Source organism: Cyanistes caeruleus, chromosome 2 (assembly GCF_971803275.1).
Source record: "Cyanistes caeruleus chromosome 2, bCyaCae1.hap1.1, whole genome shotgun sequence".
Lineage (NCBI taxonomy): Eukaryota > Metazoa > Chordata > Aves > Passeriformes > Paridae > Cyanistes > Cyanistes caeruleus.
In genome coordinates this window covers 108,881,785-108,899,398 of record NC_141702.1, presented here as the reverse complement: position 1 = coordinate 108,899,398, position 17,614 = coordinate 108,881,785, and the positions used below count along the sequence as shown (strand labels likewise).

At 44.6% G+C, this 17,614-nt stretch overlaps 1 protein-coding gene and 1 long non-coding RNA gene across 2 annotated transcripts in view; one reads left to right on the top strand and one right to left on the bottom strand.

The window, feature by feature from the left end:
• LOC147655111 (TOG array regulator of axonemal microtubules protein 2-like) overlaps positions 1-6,037 on the top strand; it is a 212,846-nt gene extending 206,809 nt beyond the window's left edge. Inside the window, exons 23-27 of the mRNA XM_086871532.1 lie at positions 777-981; positions 2,162-2,378; positions 3,460-3,546; positions 5,033-5,322; positions 5,947-6,037. Of these exons, the coding sequence (XP_086727658.1) occupies positions 777-981; positions 2,162-2,378; positions 3,460-3,546; positions 5,033-5,268 (745 nt within the window). The 3' untranslated portion in view covers positions 5,269-5,322; positions 5,947-6,037. The remainder of the gene's footprint in view (positions 1-776; positions 982-2,161; positions 2,379-3,459; positions 3,547-5,032; positions 5,323-5,946) is intronic.
• A 3,586-nt stretch (positions 6,038-9,623) lies between these two features.
• Positions 9,624-17,313, bottom strand: LOC147655110 (uncharacterized). The gene is made up of 3 exons (XR_015281485.1): positions 16,885-17,313; positions 9,949-10,176; positions 9,624-9,827 (listed from the first exon to the last, which is right to left on the bottom strand). It is a non-coding gene; the product is annotated as an uncharacterized LOC147655110 (long non-coding RNA).
• Positions 17,314-17,614: the final 301 nt, after the last annotated feature.

The following is a 17,614-nucleotide window of genomic DNA, read 5'->3' as shown; positions in this document are numbered from 1 at the left end:
GGTTTATTTCCCCCTGTGCTGCAGTCCAAATTTAAGACAGCAATTTGGTCCTTGCTGTCCTTTCTGCCAGGGGCAGAGCTACTTGTACCTGTTCTCTTGTGATAACAGAGGAGAGTTCTTTAGCTCTGTCATGCTCAGTGGTGGCAGAAGAGTGAGCACATGCCTCAGTAGCATAGCTAGGTACTTGGAATGCTCAGGGAAGAGACAGGTTGATGCAGGAGAATTGTTCCCTGTGGGTTTGTTAAGCTGTGGATCTAGTCTCTGGGGAAGCAAACATAAAGTTAGCATAGTGCTGGGATGTCTGCCTTCTGTTTTTATCTCTGTTACTGATTTCCTGGATCCTTCACATATGCCCCTGTTCATCTATTCAGAGGCATCTGAGCTACTGTTACAGATTGTCATGCCTGCTGTAGAGACACTTCTCCAGAGTGATGAGTTTCCTTACTATAAGACACACATGTCCCCTATGAGGAGGCATTTAAACTTGCAAGTTTAAATTCTCTTTCCCCACAAAGCAATGAGACCTTTGTGCCTGGGAAGCCATCTGAAGGTAGATCAGATACATCTCATCCTTGGTTTTCCTGAGTGAGCACTGGTGAGAATGTTACTCGCAGATTGTCTCCTGTAATGATTGTCATGAGGTCCACGTTGTTTTTCAGAGCCTCATGATTTTCTAGCTGGAAATCACATCATTAGGGATGCTCCTTGAGATGTTTTGCTCTCCATTAACTGAAGGTATTATCACCACCAAGTTCTAATTTGGTTTTATTTTCCAGGGTGAAGTCTACCTCTGAGGGACGCCTCCTCCACCGTGCAAAAGCCCAGGTCACGTTACCTCCAGCTGTGGAAGAAACGGAGCCGCTCCAGAAGCTTTACAGTCTCCTGGAAGCCAAGGGGTTTCAGACACGGCTGGAAGGACTGGCATTCCTTCTTGAGCTGTGCAAAACTCGCCCCCAGCTCATCTCCACTAACATTGTCCAAGTATGTAGGGTATCTTCATTGTTCCTTTCCTTTAGCTCCTTCCCCAAGCCTGGAGCAGTGAAGTTCATTCTGTGTGTCTTGGCACTACATCCTGGCAGTTTGGGCCAGGCTGGTCCCTCTTACACAGACAAATTTCATTCAGATCCAGGCTTCAGAACAAGTTCTTTCAGTCCAGCTGTATTTGTTGGGCAGGTGCCTATTGATGCTGTTCATCAGATGATGACAGAGTTTGCTGCTGCTGTAGCTTCTGCTCTCTCCTACTCCCAGCTGGGTTAAGTGAAGGGAATAGCAGCACTGAAAGCATGGCAATTATTCTCTTGATAAAAAATGGTTTATCATGAGGAAGAGTAGTATCAGGCTGGGTTGGTTTAAACCCATCTTTTTTTAAAGGATACTTCTGTGAACTTCACCTTGTCTTGCACAGGCACAACTCTGGGTTACTCATATCTATCCTTGTCCCTGTTCCTCCTGGGAAAGACGATGCTCAGCCTTCTTGAGGGGTCTTTTTCTTCTCTCTGGTAAAGGAGGAAAATGAATAAGAACAGACCTGTGCCTTCTCCTCCCAGAAGCTGCTTTTTCCCTTTCTCCAGTAAATGGTGCCTAGTAATGTGGCTATCAAGGGACTGAACCTGCTCTAATAAGAGCTGTACAGCACAATAAATTTCAGAAGCCTACGTGTTAGTTAGACAAATGGTGTGGTTCCTGGAAGAGTTGATCAGAGCCCTGCACTTCTCCAGACACAGAGACAGACTAAAGAAAACATAGATCTCCTCCAGCCATAGTTTTGGCAATATCAAAATTGCCCTCAGTACTTGAGGCACGTGTATAGAAAAATGAGCTCTGTAAATATCTGGTTCCATGCTTCTAAAGCAAAGGTCATCTTTTTGAATTAATAAATGGAATTAATTTAAATATTTACAGGTGGAGGGAAACACCATAGGAATTATTCTTTCCCCACCCATACCTCTTCAAAATAGATGAAAATCTTTCAACCAGTATGGGGCTGTGCAACTACTGCAGTGAGTGGTCCCCAGGAAAACAGTGAAATTGTGCAAGCAAGTGTTGACCTGTCCAAAAGGATCAGATTCAATCTTTTACATTGCTGAGTGCACATGTCCACATCCCCTCTTCAAACAAGGACATTGTAATCCAGCTGTCATTTTGTTTGTTTTCTCCACAGATTTTTGATTATGTTGTCCTGAGAATATCTGACAGCCACAAGAAAGTGAAGCAGAAAGCGCTGGACGTGCTGGCAGAAATCATTGGCATCCTGGAAGATGCCATGAGCCCAGTGATCGTCCATTTGGTAGAAGGAATTACAAAGAACCTGAACTCGAAGGATCCTGGGGTTCATTCTGCAGCTGTGAAAGCTCTGGAAGAATCCATTTCTCATTTAGGTAAGGCTGACCCCTGACATGGACTCTCCTCAGCTGTGTCTCTGCCTCTCCCACACAAGAGAATGCTGAGAGCCCTGACAGCTCTTGTTGTCTGTGGAACGCTGCAGCTGACATCCACCAGAAGCTGTGGAGCTGCAGTCCTTACACACCAGTGCCCCAACAGGCTTGAATGTGCATCAGCATTTCCCAAAGGTCCCAGGAGCCCTTGGCTCTGTGCTGCTTGTCTGAAGAGGAAGTCCTGGACTACAGCTTTGCTAGAATTCAGAACCAAGGGGATTTTGGAGTTTGCTTGGGCCCCATTTAACTTCCCAAGTGAATAGCTTTGCTGTTGGCATGAAGGGACACAGGCCCATCAGAGCTTCTGCAGAGCAGCCTCCTGGAAGAATCTACATTTATAGGCATTAGCTGACCATTTCCCACCTTCCTTCTTTGGCTTCTTTTTTCAAAGGAGAACTTTTGTTTCAGCAGCTTCATTTCCTTATAAGAAACAGGTAGAAATCCAGCTGTCAATGATGCCTTGTTCCACATGTTGTTTTGCATGGTGCAAGATGGCTGTAGCAAATAGCTACCTAGGCAAGGGCTGCTGCAAATTCCTTTGCCACACAGATTTATGTCAGCTCTGAAAATGCCGCACTGGGGAATATGCTTGAGAAATCAATTTTAAAAAGGCAGGTCTTCCAGGGGAGTTTCCACTTTCTCCACCTCAGCTGCTCTGTGAGCTCAGAGGCCTGACTCAGTGCCTTTCTCTGTTCCAAGTATGGGGGGCACATTTTTGCTCTGGGATGCAAACCCTTTTCACTGCTTACATGTGATTGAACTCTTGAAGTCCCTGATGTGAAATGTTTAATGTAGCTCCTGGTAGAGCAGACAACTTTGGATCTACAATTGTGCAAGGAGAGCTTTTCTTTTGGAATTAAAAACCCTCCCTAGGAGGCTGGAAGGAAATAAGAAAAGGATTCAAGAATCAGCAGAAATTGACTTTATTGTATAAAATATGGGCTTGCTCCTGCCCTTTCCCACCCCACTGTCCTTTCTCCTATGACCTCCGCAGAGTGAGCAGAAACGTGTGTTTCTCTTGTAGATAAAGTATCACTGATGAAAGAGTTTGGCCAGCAATGGAGTCAACTGAGTGGCCAAGCTCTGCTGGACGTCACTGAGCGTATCACAGGTATGGCCAACCCTTCTAAGCCAAGAGGTCTTCCAAGGAAGAATGTTCAGGGAATGCCTGTGAATAGACAGTAGAGTAGCTCCTCCAAATCAGGACCTGCTGAGCTTGTCCCTCCTGCCCCACACCCATGGCAGGTGTATTGGGCAGGTTTTCCTGGCTGCTGCCGTGGTGTGCAGCATCTGAGACGGGGGCAGTGCTCGGCCTCGTGGCTGAGCTCTCACTGGGACATCTCAGAAGCCAGCTTCAGGAAAGGGAAGGGCTAAAAATACCCTAGCTGGCTCCTCTCTTGGAAGTTCAAGGGCATCTGTGACCCTTGAGGGAAAGTGGTGGCAAATGCTGTTTCAGGGGATCAGTTTGTTTTGTCCTCACAGAATCCTTGTTTTGCTCTTGGAAGGTTTTGAGGCTGAACCCTGCAGGGCCTGGGGCTCTCAGCTTAGGTCCGAACTCAACACACATATCAGAGGCACAGATTTAGTTAGATGAATTAACAGCATAGAGAAAATGAAGTCTCTTCCACCACAGAGTAATAAATGGCTCCTACACAGCATTTTGCCTGTTTAGAAAATGAGAATGGTCTCAAGGCCATTTCAGCTTTTGATCTCTCAGCCAAATCTGCGGTACAAGGAGCCTGTTGGTAGTCAATCTTTTCCTGTGTTTCATATAGTTCAGTTCAGAAAACGAGCAGAGAGGATGCTTCAGGCACAATGTGAGGAAACACTCATGTTTTGGTTAAATTGCAGTCCCCTGGGTAACAGTTTTCTCTCTCTCTTTCCCCATTTCAGTGTGCATTGTAAGGAAAAATGCCATTAACTTTGGGAGGGGAAATGCCATTAAAACGTGGAGATGCTCAGATGCCATGGGAATGGGGTCTGGGTCATTATCTAAGACACCCTGGGGTTTGGAACAGCTGTTTGTTGGAAGCCACAAAAGCATTCTGCCAATGACACCAGCCAGTCACTGATGTTTCTACTCCAAGTGTCAAGCAGCACCCACCTCTGGTGGGCTGGAGTTTTGAAGTGTGGTCTAGTACTGCCCTTTGCTGTGTGCCACTGAGCAAAGGGAAGAGCCAGATTAGACTTTTGGCACTTGACATCAAAGGTCACAAAAATGGAATCATCCTTTTTATTAGGAATCCCACATTTGCCTCTCTGCGGTGCATGTCCAGATTTTCAGTGTGGGTTTAGAAAACTTCTCCATGGAAATAAAAGGCAATTTGTCATATTCAGGCATTATCCCTGCAGAAACAGATCATGAAATGGTTTAATAAAAATACAAAGTCTGCCAGAGCTACAAGGCTCTGCTGGGAGAAATTAATCCTGGGGGGGTTGCTGGTTCTGTTTCTGGGAGGATCAGCTGCTTTGCCCATTTCTGGCTCAAGAGGTTCTGTGTGCTCTTTCTCTGATCTTAGCCAGAGGCAAAACTTAGAAATAGATCCCAGTTTGCATTCAGGTTGGTGGTTAAGAAGCTTGTGTCTCTCTCCCGGCAGTGCTTGTGGAATGGGTTTATCCCAGGAGCCCTGAAGTCGTCCAGCGCTACGCCCTGCCCGTGCTCTGGTCCTTCCTGGGGAACAAGGCGCTGCCCGTGCGAAGCGCCAATGTCCGCACTGTGGTCACCAAGCTTGCCTCTGCCCTCTACAAGGTGATGGGCACCAAGCTGAGGAAGTGTGCTGCCAGCCAGCCTCCACATGTGCGGCAAAACCTCTCCAACATCTTGGGCTGGTGAAGGCCTGATGCTCTCCAGGAAGATGACGAAGAGCTGAGTTGGACACCTCCAGATGTGAGTTCTTGGCTGTGCAAAAACAACAAAATACTGAGGAAGGGTTTGCATCCACCCCCGCTCCCTCCACTGCCCTTCCTAGTCAAGGCATGGGGGGCCTGAAGCAACTCCAGATTGAGAACGAGATGAAGGCTGAGCAGGGCTCAGCCTCACACACAGGTGAGGGGGGAACTGGGCTGCTCTCTGGCAGGAGCAAGGGTCTTGTGCCAGCCTAGAGAGCCTGTGCTCATCCCCAGGGAACAGTTCTGCCCTGCATGTGCCCCCTGCAATGAGCTGTGCTGCTGCCAGTGCCCCGTGCAGCTGTAGGGCTGCTCAGCTGTGGGGCAGGGACAGGAGCAGGAGGCTGCATGTGCAGCTGAGCCATGGCTGCAAAGCCCAGGGCTCTGGGCTCCCTGCTGTCCCAGGCCAGCCCAGAGGCCAGGCTGTTCCTGTGGGAGCTCTGTGCAAGCGGGGCAGGGTGTCCTCTGGCCTGCCTCAAGTGGCTGCAGGCAGGAGCATGTTTCCCTGTGCAGCTCTTTAGAAGTTTGCAGGAAATGTGCCCCATGGAATTTGGAGCTTCAGAGGCTTTAGGTTTGCACTGCAGTCTCTGTTACACTTTGTGTTTCCATTTTGCATATCTGACAGGCTCCTCTCTTGCCAAGAAGTTTTCTCTGCATCCTTCATGTGTGTCCTTATCCACAAAGTCCTTGCCTCCCATCCTGAAGTGCCCTCTTTCCTCGGAGCTCCGGAAGAAGCTTCTGCGTCTCCTAAGAGTGATTGAAGAATAGGATTTATGTGTTAGGCTTTATAGTTACAGCTGTACATATGTTCTGATATTTTGATCTACGTAGGAATAAATGTGTTTTGATTGTATTTATTAAATTGTGATGATATATTTTAATTGTTTATATTTATTTTTGTAGCTATGTTTTTTCTTTAAATTTAAATAAACTAAATTTTTGACAAACAAGCAGAGAATGTGAAACTAGGACCTGCTAGCCTAGGGGAGATGTGCTGAGGTTATGGGAGTACATCTTACTTGATATCCCAATGTCTCAGATCATTTTTTCCTTGCTGGGCCTCTCCTCTTCCTCTTTTGCCAGGTTTTCGTGTCATTTGTGCTGCTTTTCATGACCTGGCATTACGAGGCCACCCAGTGGCATGTTTGGGGGACAATAGACCCAGAAGATCCTGTATAGTCAAAAGTTTTCTACCTACATGTATTCTGTGCTCACAAAAGGCCTGAGCAAAGAAACAAAGTGAAGTGTGCCCAAATCCCAAAGCTTTGCCCCTTTGCAATCTTACGCTCATCTGGCTCAGAGGTGTCTTCAGTCACAATTTCATAGGTAAGGAGTGGTTGACTATTTCCCTGGAAAAGATGCACAGCTTTGGAAATGTCAGCTATATGTACATTTATCCAGGACATCAGTCAAATGTGTTGTTTGTAACTTGTTTGCAGAAGACTGTGAGCTCAACAGGTGACAAGGGTTCCTCAAATCTAGCTACACTCCAACCTGGGTGCCATTTAGCCTAGGGGTATGGGATCATTTGTTACCATGGACCTGTGCTTGCCAACATAATGAATTCCTGCATAGCTGGAACATGCAATCCTGGGTTCAGCTCCAGCTCTTGGTGGGCAGCATGTTCATCAACAGTGCTACCTTTCCAGGATTTTTTTTCACTGCTTCCTTTTGTATTCATTTGAGGCTTTTACACTTCACATTTCTACTTAGGTTGCCTTTGGGAAAACCACTTCTTGGCCCAGTGCAAACTGGAACCTTTTGACAGCAAAGTCCTCATGGTTGCCAGCTTCTGATGTTACAGGTGAAAATGCATGTGAACGTGATAATTAGGTTTTCTGAAGCAAAAACTCCATGTTACATGGCTGCATGTGGTTGCCTAACTTTGGGTCTAGTTCTGGCCTAGTAAAGCCCAGGCAGGGTGGCATGTTGCAGGGAAAACTACTCTGTGAGCTTATGGGGTTGCCATCATCAGCAGAGTGAATGTGCCCTTTGGGGATTCCTCTGGAGAGAAAATGAGGGACCCACTCCATGCTGCAGTATTCTCTTAGATCGTTCTAAAATATCTTAGAAAAGCAGTGGAACTTCACATCTCCTTGCACACTCAGTTTGAATAGGGGCATTTTTGTCCCCCCTCAAAGCCATTGCTCTTGCACACCACAAACATGAACATCCACAAATGGGAATGATGCATGGTCCCCCCGATGGTGCTTCAGAGTACTGGGAAGTGAAGATCTGGGTAGCTACCAAGATGAACTCCTAATTAGCATTTCATGCTCCTTCAAGATATCCAGCTCTCAGGGATTTTTGTTTCAAAGCAACTGCTATACTGGATCTAGGGAAGAACAGTAAATGGGAAACAGTGACTGCCAGCTCTGCATTGCAGGAGTGTGGGGGAAGACCTGAAGTGTCTGTGTCAAAAGGTGAATGGGAAGAGTGTAATTGCCAAAGCCAAAGCTTCATTAGGATAGCAGGATCAGTTCTTTAGTGCATGCTCGCAAGAAGATCATTTGGTACCTCCTTTTTGTATCTCCTGCAGGAAAGGAGCTCTTGATAATACCGTGCTACTTAAACCCACATTGGGATGTAGCTCTGTTGTGGTTCACAATGAAGCAGATTGCCTGCTTTGTCCCTGCCCACCCTGGTGATCCTGTGAGGGTCTGTAGTGTATGGTTTGGATTAGACAGGGAACCATACAAGGAAAAAGAGTAAGACTTATTAGTGACCCACCAGCAATTAACAACACCTTTGTCCACCAGACACCATTCCAGATATTATCCCAGCACTTAGCTTGGAAAAATGGGGTCCATTTCTGCACAGGAACATGAGCTAGTTTCCAGACATTGGCTGTAATGTTTCTAATGATTTCACTATGGTTGTCTATCTCGACACAGCGTTCAGATGAGCTGAATTTTCCACATACCCCTCCCTCTTCAGCTTGTCAACAATCTAATGCTAAGCAGTTTTGATAAATCATTGTTCTCATCTGCCTGGATTGTGCTGAAATCAAATCAATAGCTAGGGAGGATTGATTTGAAATTATTTCTATCAATGCCTGTAGGAGAATTATGCAGTTCAAGATGTAAATAGGTGTTCTGTAACCCCATGACACATCTTGGGCCCAAGTGGCAGGGCCATATGTTGCTACAATCTGCTCAGGTGGCCATTTGTCCTCCCCCCATCTTTGGGCTCCCCCTGTCAGTATCTGTCTCCTTTTTCTTTTTAACTCATAGTAAAGGGGTACCCCCAGATGTGGTCCACTAATTTGTGGAAGGAGGAAGAATGTGCGCTTAATAATGCCCAAAGTGCAACTTCCCACCCAACTTTGGGGGAGCATTACATACGTTGTCTTCCCACAGATCCAAAAGAGGCCTTTTGGGGCTCTCCAATGTTGGGGTGCTCTTGCTACTTTAAGGCCATTTCTTGTCCAAAATTTTGAAAGTTGGGGTTCGTCTAGAAAAGGGTTAGCCCCCCTAGTAATGCACTCATATAATTTTTCCTTTTCAATGTACGAACGTCCTTGTTTTTGTTTCTTAGACCAATACAACTCTGGTGCCCGAGGGATCCACCACTGATGCATATTATTGGATGCAAAGTATCGCTTATGATGGAGCTCACCATCACCTAAGTGATGTAACTGGGACCTCTCCTCCATAAGCATTCCTCACCAATTACCTGTGACTTCAAATTCCATATTTCTTCCTCGGGTCTTGTATCAGCTCCAGGTTCTCCTTTCTCCTGTAGCCTTAGTAAATTCTGTGAGCTCAGCGGAATTCCCTCCCACAGCCAAATTTCCTCCAGTTGCTTGTCCCCACAAATCCAACACTTACTGATATTAAATTCACGGCTTATTTTCTCTACCAAATCTAGAAATAAATCCTTGCCTCTCGTCACCTGAATTTCCGGACCCCTTTTGATTACCCCTTTTATTTCTTTTTCCTTAATTATATCTGGCTCGGATCCCCCACCTTTCGCCCCCCATTCAATAGATTTTTTCCCTGAGCAGATCCATTTTTCCTTGACAGGGCATTCTCCCAATAGTTTCTGTTTAAAATTCTCTGTGTTTTCAGAAAGCCAATACGTGTTGCTGTCCTCAAGACAGGTGGTTATTTGTGAAAAGTTGATACAGGAGGGGTTCAGATTAAAATGTGTTCTGAGGACGGCAATCCACGAGTCTCCTGCATACAGGGGGCAGTAGCATCTATCACACAACACAGTCTCTCCTTGCCAGCTATTCATTAATAGGAGGGCTGATATTAACGGGGGTCCGGTACAGGACACTTTTCCACCCATATCCTTTACCTTTCTGAAGGTTCTGTGACTCTGTGGCAAAAGTGCTTCCTGACCTGGTCTTCCTCCGTGCAATACTTCTTTATTGGCTACTACTTCTTTTTCTGTTGCAGGAGCTCACTCCCCTCTTGTATTCACTTGTCTCGTTCCTCCTTTTGTAGCCTGATTGCTAAGTGCATGGAAGAATGCTCTATCCTCTTTCCAGACTCTTTGGATCTGTAACAAGGAAGATCAGAAGTTAAGAACATATTTTTATACAACATCTTATAGTTAGTAACACTAAAAGCATTTAAATCACCTGAGGTTTTAAAAGTTATACAGTTAAATAAGTCAATACCTTTTAAATAAGCTAGGATAGCTCATTAAACATCATTGCAGCTTATGGTTCAAATCTAGCAATGATGATCTGTTATTCCATTCCTCCTGATGGTTCAGACTGTTTCTTCTTCAAAACCAGCTTAGTGTCCGTTTCTTTGATCGAGGTCCGTTCGGTGGAATCGGAGGGTTGCTGCGTAGGAGCAGGGACAGGTCCTTTTACCCTTGAAACGTGTGTCCATCCCTTCTCCTGTGTGTGAACAGCTGTTTCTGTGATTAACAGGACCTGAAATGGACCTTCCCACTTTGGAATGAATGGTTGCTCTTTCCAGGTTTTAATCAAAACCCAGTCCCTTGGTTGGTACTTATAGATTTTAAAATTGATAGGTGACCTCTGAGGGAGATACCCTTTCTGTCTTAATTCCTCTAAGGTGCTGGCTACAGTTTGGATATACTTTCTTATGCTCTGCTCTCCTTCCTCATAGTTTCCATTATTGCCCGGGGTAGTTAAGAAGGGTAAACCAAGCACCATCTTGTAAAGGGGCGAAACCCCTAAGTCCATCCTAGGTTTAATCTCATTAGAGCTAAGGGAAGACACCTCAGCCAATTCACTTTCATCTCCTCAACTAACTTTGTAAGGGCCACCTTTACTGCTTGGTTCACCAAACTGTTTGGTTCGACCCTTTCTGAGCTTTGTGGTCTCCAAGGGATATGGAGCTTCCAGGTGATGTTCAATGCATTTGTTGCTTGCTGTAAAATTCTTGCAATAAAATGTGGGCCACTATCCCAATTGACGGTATTGACGATTCCATAGCTTGGTATAATCTTTTCTAATAGAATCTTACTGACCACCTCTGCTGTCGCCTTGGTAGCTGGATATGCTTCAACCCAATGGGTTAGATGATCCACTATGACTAATAGGCATTTAAACCTTTGTATTTCAGGTAACTCTGTGAAATCGATTTGTACGTTTTGAAAGGGTCTCCTAGCCAATCCTCTTCCTCCTTGAGGCAATTTTCACATAACTTTCTTATTTATTCATTGGCAAATCATACAAATTTGGGTCAGCACTGTTGCAATTTCAAACATTCTAATACAAACATAAGTTTTCATAGAATGATCACAAAGGGCTTGGGTTCCCCAATGGCTTGAAGCATGTAGATTTTCTAATATTTTCCTACTTAGTGCTTTATTCATCACTTGTCTGCCATCAGGCATTCTCCATTTCCTTTTCCTAATCTTTATTTCCTTTTGCTAATCTTTATTAGCACCATGTTTTTGTAATCCCTCAATTCTTTTTCATTAAATACGGGATCTTCTCCATCCTTTTCATCTCCATCATCTCTGCCTTTTAGATCTATTATTCTAAAGACTTTCTCAATACTGCCCAGAGCAGCTTTCTTTGCTATTTGATCTGCTAAGTGGTTCCCTTTGAACTCCACTGAGTCTCCCTTCTGGTATCCTTTTACATGCACTGCTACCACTTCCTAAAGTCCTTTCAGAGCCTCTAATACTGCTTTAATTAGGCCCTTATGCATCAATGCTTTCCCCTTTGAGTTTATAAAACCCCTCTCAATCCCAATCTTTCTGAACGTGTGTACTACCCCACAGGCGTATTTGGAGTCCATGTAGATGGTTCTGCTCTTTTGACTGAGCCATTGCAATCCTCTCAACAATGCGTAAATTTCACAACACTGCTCAGACCGTGTCATAGGAAGTTTTCCCTCCTTGATAACTGTCACGTCTTGTCTGTTTACAACTGCATATCCCAATACCTGCTTCCCATTTATGACCCTTGATGAACTGTCTATAAAAAGGACCTCTCCTTCAGTTAATGGGTTCCCTTGCAGATCCTCACTAACTTTTGTCTGCAGGTCAATAACTCCAAGGCACCAATGTTCTAGCTCCCCCTCTGGTTCCCCATATAGGAACTGGGCTGGATTTTGAACCTTCGTGGTAGCTAACTCCAAATTTTCCTTATTCCTCAGGATGAGTTCGCATTTTAAAAGCCTGCTCTCTGGGACCCACTGACTAGCCCTTTTACTCAGTATGCTTTTAAGATCATGTGGGGTATACACTTTAACTTTGTTTCCAAATGTTAAATTATAGCTTTTCTCCACTAGGGTTACAGTAGCAGCAACAGCTTGCAGGCAGGTCAGCCATCCTCTTACAACTGGGTCGAACAACTCGGACACGTATGCTATGGGTTTCTGACTCCAAACCATTCTTGCACAATGACGCCATAAGCTACTCCTTCTTCAATATTTACAAACAGTTCAAAGAATTGGTTTAAATTGGGTAGGCTTAACACTGGAGCTGTCACAAATTTCTCTTTCAATTCCATTAACTTTCTCTTGTTCTCTTTGTTCCAATTTATGGGATCATTCCCTACTAAGTTTTCATGTAAAAATTTGAATAATTTTGTATGCCCATCTATCCGTAACTTACAATATCCAATTAATCCTAATAATTTCCTTATATCTGTTTTGGCTTTTGGTGCTGGTAGTAATAATATTCCCTGTATCCAATTTGAATCTAACTTCTTGTAACTTTCTCCAATTAAATGACCCAAATACTTCAGATTCTACAAACTGTAATTTCTTTTTGGATACTTTCAAACCCTTTTCTCCCTGACAGTTCAATAAATTAACAGTTGCTTCTTGAACCTCTTCCTTCATTTTTCCCAAAACCAATAAATCATCCACATATTGCAAGACTTGTGTTTCCCCACTTGGTGTAAACTCCTTCATAATTTCTTCCAGGGCCTGGCCAAATAGATGGGGGAACTCTGTAAATCCCTGAGGTAATCTGGTCCATGGTCCATTGCAATTGCTGTCTTCTCCCAGTTTCCTCATACTGCCATTTGAAAGCAAACAACCCCCGACTCTCCTTCTCTAATGGACAAGACCAGAAGGCATCTTTCAAATCTATCACACTGAACCAGGCATGCTCTGATGGTACTTTATTGTATGGATTAGCCATGACCGGATTACGTGTAATGGTTTGTTTGCTCACCTCCCTTAGATCTTGCACTCATCTGTACCTGCCATCTGCCTTCTGAATGGGTAGTATAGGAGTATTATGTGGAGACATGCATGGTTCCAAAATTCCATTTTTAATCAGTTCTTTAATTATAGGTGCTAATCCTTGTCTGCCCTCTGCCAAAATGGGATATTGCTTAAGTCTTATAGGAGGTGTATCTAGTTTTATTTTCATTTTTAGGGGGGGAATGATTAATAATCTGTGATGTCCTTTCTCTGCCCACACCTTTGGATTTATTCCTTTCTCATCCTCCTCTTTCAGCACTAACATTCTTAAAACCACGCATCCCCCTTCTGGCACCACTCCTATATTTATTTGTACCTGGAGGTCCCGACCTAATAGACTGCACTCTAGCCCTAGTATAAACAACAAGTCTGCACATCCTTCTCTAAAATTTCCTTTTATTGACACTTTCTCTACAATAAAAGCATCAAAGGGATTGTTCTCAGCACCTTTCACTTTGCACTTGGGGTTACTCAACTTACATCCTTTGGGTCCTTCTGATATACTTGATTTATCAGCTCCAGTATCTACCAAAAATTCATCTTCTTTGCTCTGGGGGCCTACTTCCAAATTTACCAGAAGCTGGTAAATTGGTGTCCTATTTCATCCCCCAGAGCACAGAGCCTCTCACAGCCCTAATCTTCACCTTTTAAGATCTTTTCCAATACATCCTGCTCCTTTGCTAGTACCTCATCTATTCTTCTTTTCTTACAGACTCTCCTGCTATGACCCTTCTTGTTGCAATAGAAACAAATCACGTCTACCAATGGGATTCTTCCATCCTTGTCTGAATCTCTCCTCTCTTCTACCCCTTCTTACGGTCCACTACCTCCTGCTCCCGCCAACTCACTTTTCCCAGCTCTTAGGCTTCCCTTTGCCACTGCTACCATAATTTTGGCCTTTGTTTTTGTCTTTTCCTCTTCCCTCCTTAAGTACACTCTCTGCGCTTCCTTCAACAATTCATTTAGACCTTTCTCCTGCCAGTCATCTAACTTCTCTTGCTTTCTAATGGTATCAGTCCAACCCTTACTTACAAATTGAACTTGCACTAACACTTGGCCTTCTGGACTTTCTGGGTCCATGCTAGAAGGAAGTTGGAAATGTCTTTTTAATCTCTCGAGCCAAGTACTAGGGGATTCATCTTTCTCTTGCTGGCTGTCAAACACTAGCTTAGCGTGGTTGGCTCTCGGTAACGCCTCCCTTATTCCTCTTATTATCAATGTCCTATAATCTCTCATGTTCCTTCTTTTGGATTCATTTGGGTCCCAATTTGGTTGGATGAGTGGTTCCTTTTCTTCTCCCCTTGGGCCTGCCCGATTTTCCTGTTCCCAGATTCTCACGGCAGCCTCAAATCAACCGTGTCTCTTCTGAACAGAAGAGCATGCCTAGTATCGAATTTAATTCTTCCCAAGTGAATATACTTGGGCCTAAAAATTGATCTAATTGATTTGATATTCCAGTTGGGTCCTCCAATAAATTTTTGATTTTCTTCCTAAAATTTTTTACCTCGGAGGCATTAACAAAACCTATTCCCCCTTGAGCACCTCCCATCAGTACTTCCTTCAAGGGAAATAGTTTTTCAGCTCTCTCCTTTTCATTCTGACTCTTCTTGGCCTGGAACCTCGTGTTGTAACTGTGATATCTTGAGCCTTCATCTGGCCTCCCCTGCTCTGTTTCTATTTTATTTTCACAACAACAAGCTTTTTCTGCTTTGTCCGTCCTTGCTATACACGCACTTTCCTTTTTACTACCTTTTACTCAGGTTAGCTTCTTCTCCAGGGAGCTGGGACGTGGGGGAAAAATGAAGAGGGACATTTTGAAAGGTGCTTGGGGCAAGAATGGGTGTACAGTGAATCCCTGGGGTGTTACGTAGAGATCTGAGGGACTAAGTTGTGTTACAGGAGGCCCTGAAGGAGTGGGTACAGGGGTGACTGGTGAACTTTGGAGGCCTGAAGGGGCACTTAAGGGGGAAAGATGTGGTATGAGGGAGGTTGGGGGCAAAGCGAGGTTCACGGAAGGGATAGAAAGGGTAGGTTCAGAAGGAACACATGAGGGTAGGGATTGTAATGTTGAAAGAGTGAGAGATGGAGTGGGGTATGCTGGTAAAGGAATAGGTTGAATAGGCTGGGTTGAGGTAGGGGGTGGTGGAGAAGGAAGATGGGACTCAGGTGGAGTTGGACGAGGGGGTGGTGGAAGATGGTCAAGGGGGTCCCATTTTTTCTCGGGTTGCTCAACCTCACTCCTCTCCTTTTCCTGCTCTTTGGATACCTTATACACTTTAGTCTTTACCCTTTGCTGTATTTCTTAACCAGCACGCTGCATACCTTATTTCCTCCTCATTTTGGATTTCCTTTAAATTAACATACCTGTTCAACGCCATACGTGACCACTTTTCTTGGGAGCCGTACCATGGCAAATATACAGGGCCCTTGGCTACGCTTTCTTTAGGCCATACTTCTATGGAATACTTTATCATTTTGATTTTATCTAGGTCCTTTGAAGTTTCCTCATTTTCCCACTTCCAAGCATCTCCCCCAAAGGACTGGTAGGGGGAATATCTTTGAGCAAAGCCTTCTCTTTCTTTGACCTATGAGCCCTATGGACATTCTTTCCAGCATACTGCCCCATGGTCAAGACACTCAAATATTAATTTGACACTTTCAATATTAATTCAAACTATTTGTATAATACTGTTCTATAAATTTTAATAAAATAGGCTAGAGAGTGGAAATTGAGAAGAAAAGAGTAAGTTTCTATGTGAAATAATGTTATTTAATCTACAGGGGTTTGAGGGCTATAAAGGTGACTATTGGTGTGGGGGAATGAAATAAAGATGTCAGAATTTATGAAATAAAATGGCAGATCCTAAATAAAAATGGTGTGGGGAAACAAAAGAAAGATGGCAGAATCTTAAATAAAGGTGGCGTGGGAAATGAGATAAAGATGGCAGATACAGAATATAATAATTGTGGGAAGTGAAACAAAATTGCAGAAGCTAAGAAGCAGAAGGAAATAAAATGGCTGGGTTTTAACTGAAATAATCGTGGGAGGACACACCTCTCCCCTAAGGAGATCCAGCCTCCTGCAAAATGGCCACTGCTCTTCATCATCTAAGCTTCCCCTTCTTAATCCCTGAGATGGCATCTCCTATAACAAGGGCATTACAAGATGGCAGATTCCTCTTTTTCTCCTGAGGAGTGGTCTGAGGACTCTTGGCTAGCCCTCACCCCAGAACCTCACTCATCAGGGGCTCACTGCTTTGCAAACCAGAATCTTTATTGCTAAAAGCTAGCAATAAAAAAAAAAGGGCTATTCGAATTAAAACTAATATATCTCAGACGATAGACACAAAACATTACCCAAACCAAAACTAGTTTTAAAACAAAAGTAACCTGTACAGCAAACCACCAACTGCTAAAAAAAGAATTCTATTTGAATTAAAACCAGTATCTTAAACAGTCAATAGACATGAGATGCTACTTAGATCAAAACTAGTTTTGAAACAAAAGCAACCAGTAACACGAAATCCCGACACCACGGAAGTAACCATAAATCCCTATGATGATATGTTCTCTTCCCCCTCCTCTGTCCTAATGATTGAGAGGGCCCTCCCACGACCAGCAACTTCCCTTTCCCCTACAAACCACTCCAGCACCTTTTAAGCCCTCTGGGTTTCTAACTCAGGGCCCCAAAAGTCAGTGGTTTGTGAGGTATTCCACCCTATGACCTCCTTTGGCACCTTTTAAGCCCCTGAGTTCCCAGCTCAGGGGGTCTCCCACTAGCCAGGGGTCCCCAGGGCTGCACTCACTCAACTGTCCACACTTGCTTCGGGGGTCTGCACTGACAGCCCCCATCTCTTTCACACACACTCGCTTTGTACCGCCTTTTACCTTTAACCCCGCTCAAGACTTACCCTGAACACCTTGAGCCCCGCTCCCTCTCGGAGGCTCCGTACACTCCAGGCTGCTATGCCCTCGGTGCTCCTTCAGGTGCAGCTGGCACCTCCTTCCTCGGTCGAGAAGGAATTCAAGCCCAGGCAGCCAAAAAGAAAAACAGCTGGGTGTACACTTCCCTGGGCTCTTCTTACCACGGGACCGCCTCTGGGCATGGCTATCCCAGACTAGTGCCCAGAATTCTGGTAAATGAGGCTCAGATGTTCTTCAGAAGTCAACTCGTTTATTTAGAAATGAGCAACCACTGAGGGCTGAGGACGAGATAAGCCCGACCCCAAACAGCAGTCTGGATAAAGAGTTACAGCCGCACGACAGGCCGGGTGCTTCCTTCAGAAACAGAGTTCCTCAGGAAGAGCCAGTGCTGGGCACCCCAGAGGTTTTAAAGTCTCTCGCAATGTCGGATTGGTGCGTTTTTCAATCCGCAGTTTGATTGGTCTAAATACAGTCCTTTGATTGGTCTTTAAGATCACGCAACCTCCACCAATCATTTCCAAAACTCGACGCTCCATTGGTCCGTTCCTTCAGCCAATGAGGATGCACACGTCATCTGGGGTTGAGACTTCATTTTCCTAGAAGGTTCCATTCTGCTCTGCCTTCGTTAATCTCAAACCCCCCCCTTCTATTGTTCAAAACCGGCTACCTCATGTTTCCGTACACCCGTACAATCATACGCAACAAACAAACATCATT